This window comes from Erinaceus europaeus, chromosome 4, assembly GCF_950295315.1.
Source record: "Erinaceus europaeus chromosome 4, mEriEur2.1, whole genome shotgun sequence".
Lineage (NCBI taxonomy): Eukaryota > Metazoa > Chordata > Mammalia > Eulipotyphla > Erinaceidae > Erinaceus > Erinaceus europaeus.
In genome coordinates this window covers 30,759,588-30,772,049 of record NC_080165.1, presented here as the reverse complement: position 1 = coordinate 30,772,049, position 12,462 = coordinate 30,759,588, and the positions used below count along the sequence as shown (strand labels likewise).

General features: G+C 52.7%; 1 protein-coding gene and 1 long non-coding RNA gene across 2 annotated transcripts in view; one reads left to right on the top strand and one right to left on the bottom strand.

The window, feature by feature from the left end:
- The window catches only part of LOC132538263 (uncharacterized), a 47,169-nt gene extending 41,846 nt beyond the window's left edge, over nucleotides 1-5,323 (bottom strand). Inside the window, exon 1 of the long non-coding RNA XR_009549663.1 lies at nucleotides 4,784-5,323. This is a non-coding gene — a long non-coding RNA (uncharacterized LOC132538263). The remainder of the gene's footprint in view (nucleotides 1-4,783) is intronic.
- A 316-nt stretch (nucleotides 5,324-5,639) lies between these two features.
- On the top strand, nucleotides 5,640-10,956 carry FOXF2 (forkhead box F2). The gene is made up of 2 exons (XM_007531363.3): nucleotides 5,640-6,985; nucleotides 10,011-10,956. The coding sequence occupies exons 1-2, from the start codon at nucleotides 5,794-5,796 to the stop codon at nucleotides 10,175-10,177; spliced, it is 1,359 nt and encodes a 452-aa protein (XP_007531425.2). The 5' UTR covers nucleotides 5,640-5,793; the 3' UTR covers nucleotides 10,178-10,956.
- The last annotated feature ends 1,506 nt before the right edge of the window (nucleotides 10,957-12,462 follow it).

Sequence of the window (12,462 nt, the reverse complement as noted above, 5' to 3'; positions counted from 1 at the left end):
TTCCTCAGACGTACGCGCTCACGCTCCCATGTTCTGAGCTTTAATTAGCTTCTCCAAGGTCCCAGGGAGGCCGCAGGGGCGGACCCTGCCGGTCCTTCAGTCCTGCACAGCCTGCGCTCGCTTCGAGAGCACCGGCTGCAGGAGCGATGGGAACAGCCGCCCCGGGCTATGAAGCAAGGGACACAGGCCCAGAGGCCCAGGTGGCCGATGACACAACACAACACCATCAGAAGGGAAAGATGCCACTTTACAGACGGTCTGAAACTGCTCTCAAAACACTAGCTGGCGCCCAGGGGTTTCTCTGGGGGGCGGGGGTGACCTTCCCTACCAGCAGTACAAGTGGAAGAAACACCCACTTACTTCCCATTTCTCCTGAGACTGGGAACCGTGACACCATCATTCCCAAGTGTCCTTCCCACTGAGAACCCAATCATCCTGGACAGCCTGGGGATACACACAGACTTCAGTGTCAGCATGGCCCCTTTCTCTGCTTCCTGCAGGCATGAGAGCTGCTTTGGAAGGGCAGTGGAAACCCTCTTCTCCAGCCCTGGCCTCTCCACTAACCAAGCAGCAGGCTGTGGGCCATGCCTCAGACTGGTCCATCATAAGCCACCACACCCCCACACCAAGTAAAAGTCTAAATGGAGGGTAAGCCAGCTAGGTTCAATGGGGGGGGAGGAGCTGTTACCGAAGTTACATTTCCCATGAGGACATATATTTAAGGTCTGGAACTACAGAGATAGGAAGGAGAGATCCACTTAGTGTGTGTGCGTGGGGGGGGGGGGAGATTAGGACCCACCCCCACCCACCCCCAGTCCTCTGTCCTTAAGCTCCTCAGGCCTCAGGCCTTCTCAAATTGGTCTTGTAGTCCTGTGAGGTTGGGGTTGGGGGTAGGATGGGAGGTTACCGATGAATGTGTCTGGGAGGTGACTATAAAGAGAACCCTGTCTTGGATGCAGACATTGGGAAAACGGAAGGATCTCTCCAAATAAACATTTGGAATTCAGAGGTCTGGGGGTGCTCAGATGAAGGAGGCAAACAGACCTTGAGACGGGTATAGGCTTTCCAGTGTCACCCTTCCTGCAAAGTCGCCCACTTCAGCCCCGGGTTCTGTGCACGCCCTGGTCTCCAGAACAGATTGTCAGTTGTAAGTTAACAGAAATAGAGGTTTCTGTAGCCTGCAGGCACGTGGTCCTTCCCGGCCTGAGGAAACAGAGGTTGGGGATGGGGTAGGTGGGGGAGGGAGATAAAAAAGAAAGAAAAGAAAAAAGGTTGCTGTGTCCTAGGCCTTGGCGCTGGGGCCCCAGCAGCCCTACACAGTAGGAGGAGGCTCTGGGAATGGAGCCGGCAGCGGGAAGATGGGCAAGATGCTGCACACATTTGCTTTGTATAGAAACCCAGGGTGAAGATTGGGTAGGTTTGGGCTGAGCTGGGAAGAGGCTTTCCACCCAGGGCCATCAGGCAGAGGGGAAGGAGGGGTAAGGCAAGCGCAAGTGCCCCAGGAGCAGAGGTCTTGCTGGCATCCTTATAAACACTGTCAGGGCTGGTGCATCTCTTCAGCGGGTTGTTGGTTTAGTCTAAGCCATTTCATGGAAAACCCACGAAGCCGAGGAAGCATACTAAGAACACACACTTTAAACCGCAGTAATGAAGAGATTTCCTAGAATAAAACGCAGATTACAGAACCAAATCAGAGAAACCCAATCTTCCCGAAGTGTACATTCCCCCACTCCCTACTCTGGAGTAAGGGCGTGACCCTAGTGCTTGGGGTGGAAGTGGTGCCGGCAGCCCCCAGCCCCAAGGGAGAAACAGTCACCCAAAGAAACAAAGAAAAGAGCCTGGGAGAAGTGCGCTGGCCCCCCAAATCATGTGTATCTGAGGAACTGATGAGCACCAGGCTGACCTACATTCATTTTAAGGAATCATATACCTTTCTTCCCAATATGAAAAGATAGATCAAGATTTTGGCTGTTTATAAGGCTATGAAAGTCTGTCAGGAAAAAACGCATCACCCTAAAAAGGAATCTAAGCAAGGAGGTTTCAGAGACAAGCACAACTTTCCTTTTTCCACCCAGTCTGGTCAACAAAATTCAGGTATTCTTGCCAGGGATAAATGCATTTGATATCCTTTGTTACAGAACACATTCTCACCCAGAAGATCTGTGCAACTCAATGACTAAAACGAAGTTCAGCGAGATTTAGCTGCCAGGTCAGAGAAGGAGTGCCTGGTAGTGAATCCCAGGTTGCTCCTGAAGGTCAGCATTGTCACTTGTTAAGGTGTGACACTCTGAGCCATCATTCTCTACCCAAAAACAGGGACAACAGATCCCTAATCCATTTGGCAGGGACCTGAAAAGAGTAAAGAACATGTGAAGTCTAGAAGGAACAAATGCAATGAGTTATTCTTCTAGACCTGATGGTCTCTGTCAAAGGCACAGCTTTCCACAGGCTGAAGTGGGATCTTCCAGAAATAATTTTGGAGACTAGACCCTTCCTGCTCAGATAACCAACAAGACTACCAGCTCCTGCATCTTTCAGAGTGCTGGGTAGTATTCAGACCCCTGGAGAAGGGATTGGAGTCAGTGACTTCCTCCAGCTCACATCTCTACCGACAAGGACCTTTCCCAATCCTACTTCTAGGTCTCCCAAAACACCCATCAAACCATGAAGCAGCATTTCTTGCACATTCAGAGAATTTAAGGAAAATATATGCCATAGATACTTGGAGGACAGAGTCTTTTTAAACCCCTGCTAATTAAAACAAGTTGCAATGTGAGAAGAGTACTGCATAGAGTAGGTCATATGTTGTTGAGTTTCTATAGTCTCTTAAAACTGTAGGGCAAATGGGAATTTTACTTGCTTATTTATTTATTTTTCTGGAGAGAGAATTCATAGTTTCCACCATCATCTCACAAAGAACTATGGACACCCCCCAAAAAAACAAAAACAAAAAACCTGGGACCTACTAGTACATTTACTTAGCATCCAGTCCTGACTGGATTTCAGGGTTGGTGCTATTTATCCTATACTCTCTATGGCCAGACTTTTTCCAGGTCCTATTTTGAAAGCAGGTGCCCAGAGACTCTACATGGAAATTTCAGGTGCAGAAAACTGCAGAGGGTTCATTGCTAGTGACAAGGATACTGCCTTGCTGAATTTTTTTAAAGCCTACTTACTACTGCCCAACAGTCCTACCTATAAAAGAAATGATTGTCTTGCTTTACCCTTGTACTTCTCAACTGGATGAATTCTCTGTACATATACCCCACACACACACACACACACACAGGACCAGGTCTTCCTTTTTAAATATTATCTGTTTGCATTCTAATTCCTGTCCTAATTGTTCTTTTTCAAATACAGAATTGGTCTTTTTTTCATATACAACACTAGGTCTGATTTTGTTCTTTATATGTAAGTTCATCCATATAAAATGACAAAAAGGAGAGAGAAAACTACCGTGAAATAAATTAGAATCTGTCCCTCCAAAGTGCCCACCAGCCACTCAGCAAACATCCCACCCAGAAAAGAATGAGTTGTCTTTCTTTCTTTCTTACTTTCTTTTATTTTTTTCTGTTGGAAATGATCGGTAAACTGAGTTCATTTGCACCATGTTTTCTTAGCTGACTCTCTACAATCAAGCCATTTTCGGACACATTCCCATGTAGGTACCAGGGGTGCTCTGGAGGAAGCTGTCGACGCCTGTTCAGCTAATTTAGGTTTTCTTTGTCTAATTACTGTGGAGCTTAGGGAAAAGGAGCCGGGCTCAGGGCAGTAAACTGACACTCGGTCTCTGTGTGTGGTATCCAGGCAGGGTTTGATGGAAAAAGCCTGCTTCCACTCAACTTCAGGTCACTGTCTGGGGCCAACCCCAACCCAGCCCCCCTTTCCTCCTCCCCTCCCTCTCCTCTGCTCCTATAGCCCCTCAAGCACACTCAACCTGGAGCTGTTTGAGAGCTGCCACCAGCCCCAGGAGGCCTGCTGTGTCTAGCTGCACCCAAGGCTCCTTAGAACTCTCTTTCTCCAGCTCTATGCCTTATCTCCCATTTTCCCCCGCCCCTTCCATCTCTTCCAGGCTCCCCAGCATGCTTGCCTGCACCTTCAACATTCCCAAAGAGAGGAGAAGAGCACCAGCCCTGCCTCCCCTCTGGCCCACTGGTTGTTCCACACTTCTCTTCTGCACACCCGCGAACCAGCCCTTGTACGGCATGCCAGTTTTCAGGCCTCCAGCTCTCCTCCTCCTCCCAGCCCCTGTCCCTGGTCAGACTACATTTCCTTGCACGTGTAATCCAATAACTAACTGTCGGGTCTCATTGGAAGTGATTCCTCCCAAGGGCACATCCTCTCTCCCCGCAGACTCTTTTGTTAGCAATGAACTGGCCACAGAGAGTGAGGGTTTCACCCACAGAAGGGAGCCTAGAGTTGACATGATGGTTTTGGTGGTCACCACTGGCACTGAGGATGAGAAGCTGATGACTGTTAGCCTTTCCTGGCTGAATACAGCTATCCCATCCATCTCACTCAAGGGCCGCCTCCTTTTTTTTCTTTTCTTTCATTTATTTATTTTTTTCTTTTCTTTTCGAAATATCCAGCGAGAAACAGAAAGGAAGTGGAAACTAATGCAAGCAGAAGTCCTAGTCCATAAGGCTTCCAGAGACTCCAAAACGTGGCTGAATAACCTGAGGCGTCGGGGTTCCTAGGTCCATCCTCTCTGCTGCCTGTCGCGGAGACAACGGCAGAGAGAGAGAGAGACAGAGACAGAGAGAGAGAGATGGCACGTTACCTTTGGGCGTCTGGCACCCTGGCGTGTGGCTGAGGGCCGCAATGTCTAAATGAAGTTGACAGATGGTGTCAGTGCGGGCACCGAGGGGGGAAGGCGACTATGGAGGCTCCCAGCGGCGGCCACACCACTCGGCCTCTGTCCTGGGCCCGGGGTGGGGGTGGTAGGGGAGGAGAGGAGGAGGAGAGAGCTGGATCGGAGATTAGGGGGGTGGGGCGGGGAAGGAAGAGAAGGGCTGGGTCCACTCCGCTGGGGGGCGGCTGGGAGGCTCGGGCGCTGCCTAGAGCAAAGAGAAAGCAGGTTTCATCAAGTCTTAGGTGGTCCTGGGGGTGGTGGTGGGGGGGGTGGTGGGCGTCCTAACAACACGTGAGCCACGCGGCGATCCCGGTTTGAAGGGGGCGGGAAGGTGGAGGCTAAGAGGCCCAGAGGAGTCAGCCTGCCCGGGGTGGGGGGGATCCCGGCCCGCGAGAGCAGATAGCTAGGGGCCAGCCCGCCAGGTCGGGAGGGGGAGGAGTGAGCGCGGCCTCCCCCGGGCGGCGCGGGGCGGCGGGGGCTGGGCGGGGTGGAGGGAGGGAGGGAGGGAGCGAGCAAGAGACCGAGGGAGGCGGCCCGGGGGGAGGGCGCGGGAGGGAGGAAGTCAGAGAGACAGAGCGTGCTGAGCTCTGAAGGGAGACGTCGGGCTCGTCCCCGGGGTCCCGCCTCGGTCCCAGCTCTCGGGGCTCGGCGGTCCGGGAGGCCGTTGCGCAAGACCGGGGCCGCCGGCTGGAGGAAGGGATGCGCCGGGCGTTGCCTCCGGCCCGCCGCCGCCGCCGCCGCCGCCAGAAGCCCCAGCGGAGCTGAAGCAGGAGGCGACGCCGCCCGCCGAAGCGCTGGCTCGGAGCGGCCACTGCTGCAGCCCGGGCGGCGGGCTAGGGCGCACGCAGGGCTTCTGGGCCGACCCGGTCCCCGCGCCCCCGCTGCCCGCCCCGGGCCCGCCCCCGCCCCCGCCGCCCGGCCTCGCTCCGGGGTCCCAGATGAGCACCGAGGGCGGGCCCCCGCCGCGCCCGCAGCCGGCCCCGCTCCGCCGCGCGTGCAGCCCGGCCCCCGGCGCGCTCCAGGCCGCCTTAATGAGCCCGCCGCCCGCCGCCGCCGCCGCAGCCCTGGAGACCCCCTCCTCCTCGTCGTCGTCGTCGTCGTCGTCGTCCTCGTCGTCGTCCGCAGCCTCCTCCAGCTCGGCCGGCTCCTCGGCGGCCGCCTGCAAGAGCGCGGGCGGCGGCGGCGCGGGCGCGGGCGCTGGCGGCGCGGGCGCCAAGAAGGCGAGCTCGGGGCTGCGGCGGCCGGAGAAGCCGCCCTACTCGTACATCGCGCTCATCGTCATGGCCATCCAGAGCTCGCCCAACAAGCGCCTGACGCTCAGCGAGATCTACCAGTTCCTGCAGGCGCGCTTCCCCTTCTTCCGTGGCGCCTACCAGGGCTGGAAGAACTCGGTGCGCCACAACCTCTCGCTCAACGAGTGTTTCATCAAGCTGCCCAAGGGCCTGGGGCGGCCCGGCAAGGGCCACTACTGGACCATCGACCCCGCCAGCGAGTTCATGTTCGAGGAGGGCTCGTTCCGCCGCCGGCCCCGCGGCTTCAGACGGAAGTGCCAGGCGCTCAAGCCCATGTACCACCGCGTGGTGAGCGGCTTGGGCTTCGGGGCCTCGCTGCTGCCCCAGGGCTTCGACTTCCAGGCGCCCCCGTCGGCGCCGCTCGGCTGTCACGGGCAGGGCGGCTACGGGGGCCTCGACATGATGCCCGCGGGCTACGACGCGGCCGCGGGCGCCCCGGGTCACGCGCACCCGCACCACCACCACCACCACCACGTCCCGCACATGTCGCCCAACCCGGGCTCCACCTACATGGCCAGCTGCCCGGTCCCCGCCGGCCCTGGGGGCGTCGGTGCGGCCGGGGGCGGCGGCGGAGGCGGAGGAGGGGACTACGGCCCGGACAGCAGCAGCAGCCCCGTGCCCTCGTCCCCGGCCATGGCGAGCGCCATCGAGTGCCACTCGCCCTACACCAGCCCCGCGGCGCACTGGAGCTCGCCCGGGGCCTCGCCTTACCTCAAGCAGCCCGCCGCCCTGACCCCGAGCAGCAACCCCGCGGCCACGGCCGGCCTGCACTCCAGCATGTCGTCCTACTCGCTGGAGCAGAGCTACTTGCACCAGAACGCCCGCGAGGACCTCTCAGGTGAGGCGGCGGGCGCGCTCCGGGCTCCTGGGCTGCTGCCCCACGCAGCCTTTGGGTCGCTGCAACCTGCCAGGTTGGGAGGGACGAGTGCTGGGAGTTGGGGGTGGGGGTGGAGATGGACACCTTATGGATGGAAGGATGGAAAGAGGATGGAGTCATACCGCCTCCGCAGATACCCGAGGTCCAGAGCTCGGCCTCCGAGCTCTGGACCTCGCCTGCTTTCCTGAGGGATGGGGGTGGGTTAGGAGGCATGTCTCCAGGTGACCCCGGAGGATCGCAGGTTATAAGCGAGAACAAGTGATCTTTGGGAATCATGTGGCAAGGAGCTCTGCCTGCCTGGGTCCTTTCTCTTTTTTTGTTTGCCTTGCTCTTGACACACACACACACACACACACACACACACACATACACACACACACACCCGCAACAAAAGTAAATGCTGGGAAAAGAGTTTATCTATATGCTGAATGGGAGTGGGATAACTGGTCCAGTGTTGAGAGAAGGGGAAATGAGGGAGGAGGCAAAGAAGAAAGCAGGACAGAATCTAGGGCCCTTTCAGGATATTGAAGGTGTCCTTACAATCCCCACTTTAGACCCAATTGGATGACACTTTCCTCTGCCCTGAGCCAGGAAGACCTGAGCTGTCTTGTGACTAAGTAATCAATAACTGTCCCCAGATTCCATCTGGAGGGTGGCTCTAATAAATTGTAGTGACCAAGGATAAGAAAACATACTGATTTGCTAGAAGAGGTGAGATGTGGGAAAGGGGCAATAGGAGTGGGGAAAGAATTTTTTTGAGTATTTCTCCAGACTTTAGTGGACAGTGGAATTAAAACTTTTGTATTTTAGCCACCTCATCTGAGGTACCCACAGGAAAAAAAGCAGTCAGAAGGAGCTCTGACCATACGGCATCCTCCCCACTTAGAAACTGGGATCATCACAGCCTAGGTTATATGTTCTTCAATCCAGGTGCCCTGGGGAACATCAGAGAAGGGCAGCCCAGAAATGGGCAAAAGATGTTGATTCCCTAGATGGTGAAATTTCCCAAATAGGCCTTTTAAATGCAGGTCTCAGAGGTTAACCAAACAAAGACAGTCCCGGCAAGACCACACCGGAGAGGATTTTAGCCTGACTTAGCCTACTGAGAGCAGAGGCTTGTTCAATTTTATGGGAATTTCAGCAAGTAACCAATACAGACAACCTTGCCCTCTAATTTTTTTTTAAAATCCCCTTGGGCTGGCTGTCAATCACTGCCCAGTCTTGGGCTAGCCACAGTCTGCACCCGCCTGCCCTGCTCAACTTGACCCCATACTCACAGCCACTATGAAAGAACACCTTAAAAATTTAAAAACACAGGAAACAGCCATTGGATCTTTCAGTGAGGCTGCTCTCTGCACCCCCACACACACACACCCGCCACCGGTGTAGGCACAGATAACTGAATGTGTGGGTTCAGGAGCTCAATTTTGTGTCTTGGAGAGAAGGAAGATTGCTGGCCTGAGTAGTTTTCCTTCCTTCCCTAGGAGTCTGCAGATACTTTTGGTGCTGCGGCAACCCATGACTCTGGCCTATACCCCCATGGGTACACTTTGCCACTGGCTCCTCTGATAGCTTGTCCATCTCAAATATTCATGTATCCCCCTTCCCCTTTCTGATTCTACTCGACATCTCCCAGGCTGGTTGTAGGTGGGGGCTCTGGGAAAGAGAGCTCCTTCACTGGTGCTCAGAGGCCTAAAAGCACAGAGCGCCCCCCCCCACACACACACACCAGCAGCGTGCTCCCAAAAACTCAGGATGTTGCCCTTGCCCTGTCTTCTTCAGACCCAGGAAAGTCAGACCTTCATGTGAAAAAAGGCCTCACATCCTTCACTGAGTCCTTAGAGACTCTAGAAGGCGGGGCGGAGGGGGGGAGATTCCAGTCAGGTACAAGTGCCTACACCCACTTTCAGTCTGAAAGTTTGAGCTCTCCCCTTCCCATGTGGGACAACCAGAATCTGGCAGTATAATGTGCTTGGGTACCACAGGGGCACATCTGTTTTGCTGAGTGACAAGTACACACCAGGAAGGCGACTGGCCCAGCTCAGCCCTTTCTCTGACAGCCTGGTTGCCTCCCTAAGTGTTGCGGCAAGGGCACTGTGCACTGAGCCTAAATCAGGCAGGCACAGGCAGCTGTGAGGTTTCAGGTCCTCACCTGCACATGTGTGACTTAACTCCAGTGCTCAGGCCAGATCCAGCCCCCCTTGGAGTAGAAGTCCTGAACTACAGAGCTGGAGCAAGGCTCCCTGCACAGTTGCACCCTGGTGCTGGGAGGCGCTGAGAAAGCAAAAGCAAAAGTCCATGCCTGGCCCTTGTCGGGGAGCAGCCCGAGGACTTCTCCATCCTCGGCCAGGCCAGTGCTCTTAGTGGAAGCATCCCGTGCAGCTAGATGCCTCTGAGGGCAAAAGAGCCTGCAGCTAAGATCTTCTCCAAGGAGCTCCTTTGCTCGGGGACAGTCGGGCAGCCACACAGGCCCTTTCTCCTGCTGTGAGATTGTCTTCTGGTCCCAACTGGCCAGATAGTTGGGAAATAAGGCAGGAGGTCCTAACCAATAACTTAAGTAGTGATGTTTCTGACTGGGGCTTCTGGCAACACAGGGCTTTGCAGTCAGGACCCAGAGAGAGAGAGAGAATGTATATCTGGGCCCAGTCATCCTGATAGCAGTGACTCTGGAGGTTAAGACCTCCAGAGTCCTGGGGTACCCAACACGCCAGGCCGGCTTGTAAGAGAGCGTTTACATATATAACTAAACAGGAGTCCAGAGACTCCCTGTAACCCAAAGCTTGAAACTTGGAGAAACTTCTAGAGCTGGATTTCTTCCATAAGTTTTATAGCAGTATGCTAGAGGACACACTAACCCTTTCTTCAGTCCCGAGGGAAACTGAGACATGACTTAAAATTAAAACTATGCCTATGAAAACTAAACTCCATCCCCTAACCCAATGAACTTGTCTCTGAAAAAGTTTTTTCTTTTTCTTTCTTCTTCCAGTGGGACTGCCTCGATACCAACATCACTCTACCCCAGTGTGTGACAGAAAAGACTTCGTCCTCAACTTTAATGGCATTTCTTCTTTCCACCCCTCGGCTAGCGGGCCATATTATCACCATCACCACCACCAGAGTGTCTGTCAGGACATTAAGCCCTGTGTCATGTGAATGGAGGGAGGGAGGGAGGGAGGAAAGGAGGCTGGAGGTTCCGCCAAGGCCGCTGGCTCCTGCATGGGGGCAGCAGTGAGTGAGGTGGGCTCACACAAATGCACGCCACAGCAGTCAGCAGCACTGGCCACTTAGCCACAGCTCTACTGGTTTCTGCCTCCCGCCCGGTAGGGTTACCCCTGGCCAGGTAACAATATCTCCAATGCAGACAGGCAGAGTGACACAAGGAGGGCCAGAGCCAACCCAGAACCCAGCTTCTTAGCAGAGATGAGTAAGCAAAAAACAATTTTTTTAAGTCACCACATTCAAAACAATAAACCTGCAACTCTGGGATTTCCGTTGCCTTCAGTGATCAGGGTCTGAAAGAACTTAAGCGCGTGTTTTCTTCTGCCTATGAAAATGTGCGTGTGTTTTTCAGAAAGGCAGGGCTAAGCACAAGATTTCAAGAGAGTCTTATCTTGTTGCCTAGCTGAGTAGTTCAATTTCCCCCCAAACACTGTGTTTGGACACAGGTGCCAAAGAACATTATTAAGAAAGTATTTAGAACCAATGTGTCTAGTTTAAGAAAGTGTTTTTTTTTTCCAGTATTGTGACAATACAACGATTTTTACAAGTTGTTTTCTACCACCATATTTTAAAGATACTTTTATGATCTTCGTGTATACTCACACTTTGCTTGTATTTTCAAAGGAGGATATATTTGCACTTATATATACTTTTACAGTTTGCCAAACTATTTTGATGTAAAATTTTTTTCAATAAAATGTATATAACAAATAGTCATTTCAGGGACCTCTTTCCTCTCTGGGTACCCCAGGGCTGCCAGCATCTCCCCTTCCCCACCAAACTATAATGCAACTCTACACTGTTTCCCCCACCACCACCCTCTAAGCTGTATAATTGACATGGTGTGGGGTCTGGGCCTTGAGCAACATAGGCCAGGTTCTGATTGTGGGTCTTTCAGGAGAGAAACGAAGGAACATTTTGTTGTGCTTCCTTTCCTTCCTTCACCCTCACTCTTTCTGACTAAACAAAAGCCAGAAGGTGAAAGGATCTTAAAAGAAAACCAGGCAAGATCATGAAAGGCAAGAGCTTGATTTGAGGAGACCAAGCTTGGTAAAACCCACCCCCCACTTTGTTCTCTTTGCTGTGCCCAAGGAAGGTTTGCTTCTTTCTTTCTTTCTTTCTCTTTCTTTCTTCCTTCCTTTCTTTCTCTCTTTCTCTCTTCTTTTCTTTTCTTTTTCTTTCTTTTTTTTTTTTTTTTTTTTTTGCAAATAATCACTAGTTAGGGCTGCCCAAAAGCAGCTGGGCTGAACAACTAGCAGTAGGGAGGTGCTTGAAGAACAGGACTGAGTTACCCTTTGCAAGTTAGGATGTTGTTGAGAAAGGTGGTCACATTTTGTGATAATGATCAATCCTGAAATGTTGGGGGGGGGGGCTGTAAGCCTTGAGCGTTAGGCAGTCTTATTTTTATTTATTTATTGTTTTTGCCTGGTTTTCCACTCATGAACACTGCAGGCAGAGCTGGTGAAACTCTGGGATTAAATAGAAAGTAAAAAGGGCAGCTAGCTGGGCCGATTTTTCTCTTCCACACCCACCTATTTGTGATCAGTCCTTTGAATTCATGGTAACTCTGGATCCAGCAGGAGGCAGAGGTTCAGAAACCAGTCAGGCTATGCCTTGTTCTCCAACTCCAGGCTGGTTTTTGATTTTGGCTTTTGCAAAAATCACCTTTGTTTCTTGTACCCCAGAAAGTCTTTTTCTCAATCACCAGGCACCTAATGCCGCTCAGTAGATCCCACACAAGTTTTATTGTATTCCAGTTGGATTTCAATCCTAAAAACATCATTAGTAAATACAGGCTTTCCCGTTCCCCCCCCCCTTCTTTTTAAAGTCAACCATTTTCTTAATCCCTAGACTTCCTTTTGGTATTTTTTACTAAATAATGCAGTGATTAATTTTTTTTGGTGTCTCCATTATCGTATTTGTCATAAAATAGAAGCCCCCCCCCTTTTTTTTTCTTTTATACTGAAGCTCAGGGGCCTGCTATAAATTATGAAGTCAGTTTCAGAGTTTGCTCCGACCACAGTGCTGTGTTTACATTCCTTCCGAGGCAGTCAGCATGGTCGTAATTTATATCCTAAACACTTGAACGTAACTTGTTTATACAGAGAATGACAGGACCCTAAAGACAAAAAACGCCGCTTCTCGCTAAGTGACCACATTGGAAGGGCTAGCACGCCCCCTAGTGTTACAAGGAGGCCCTCAGCACACGATGTCCTGGG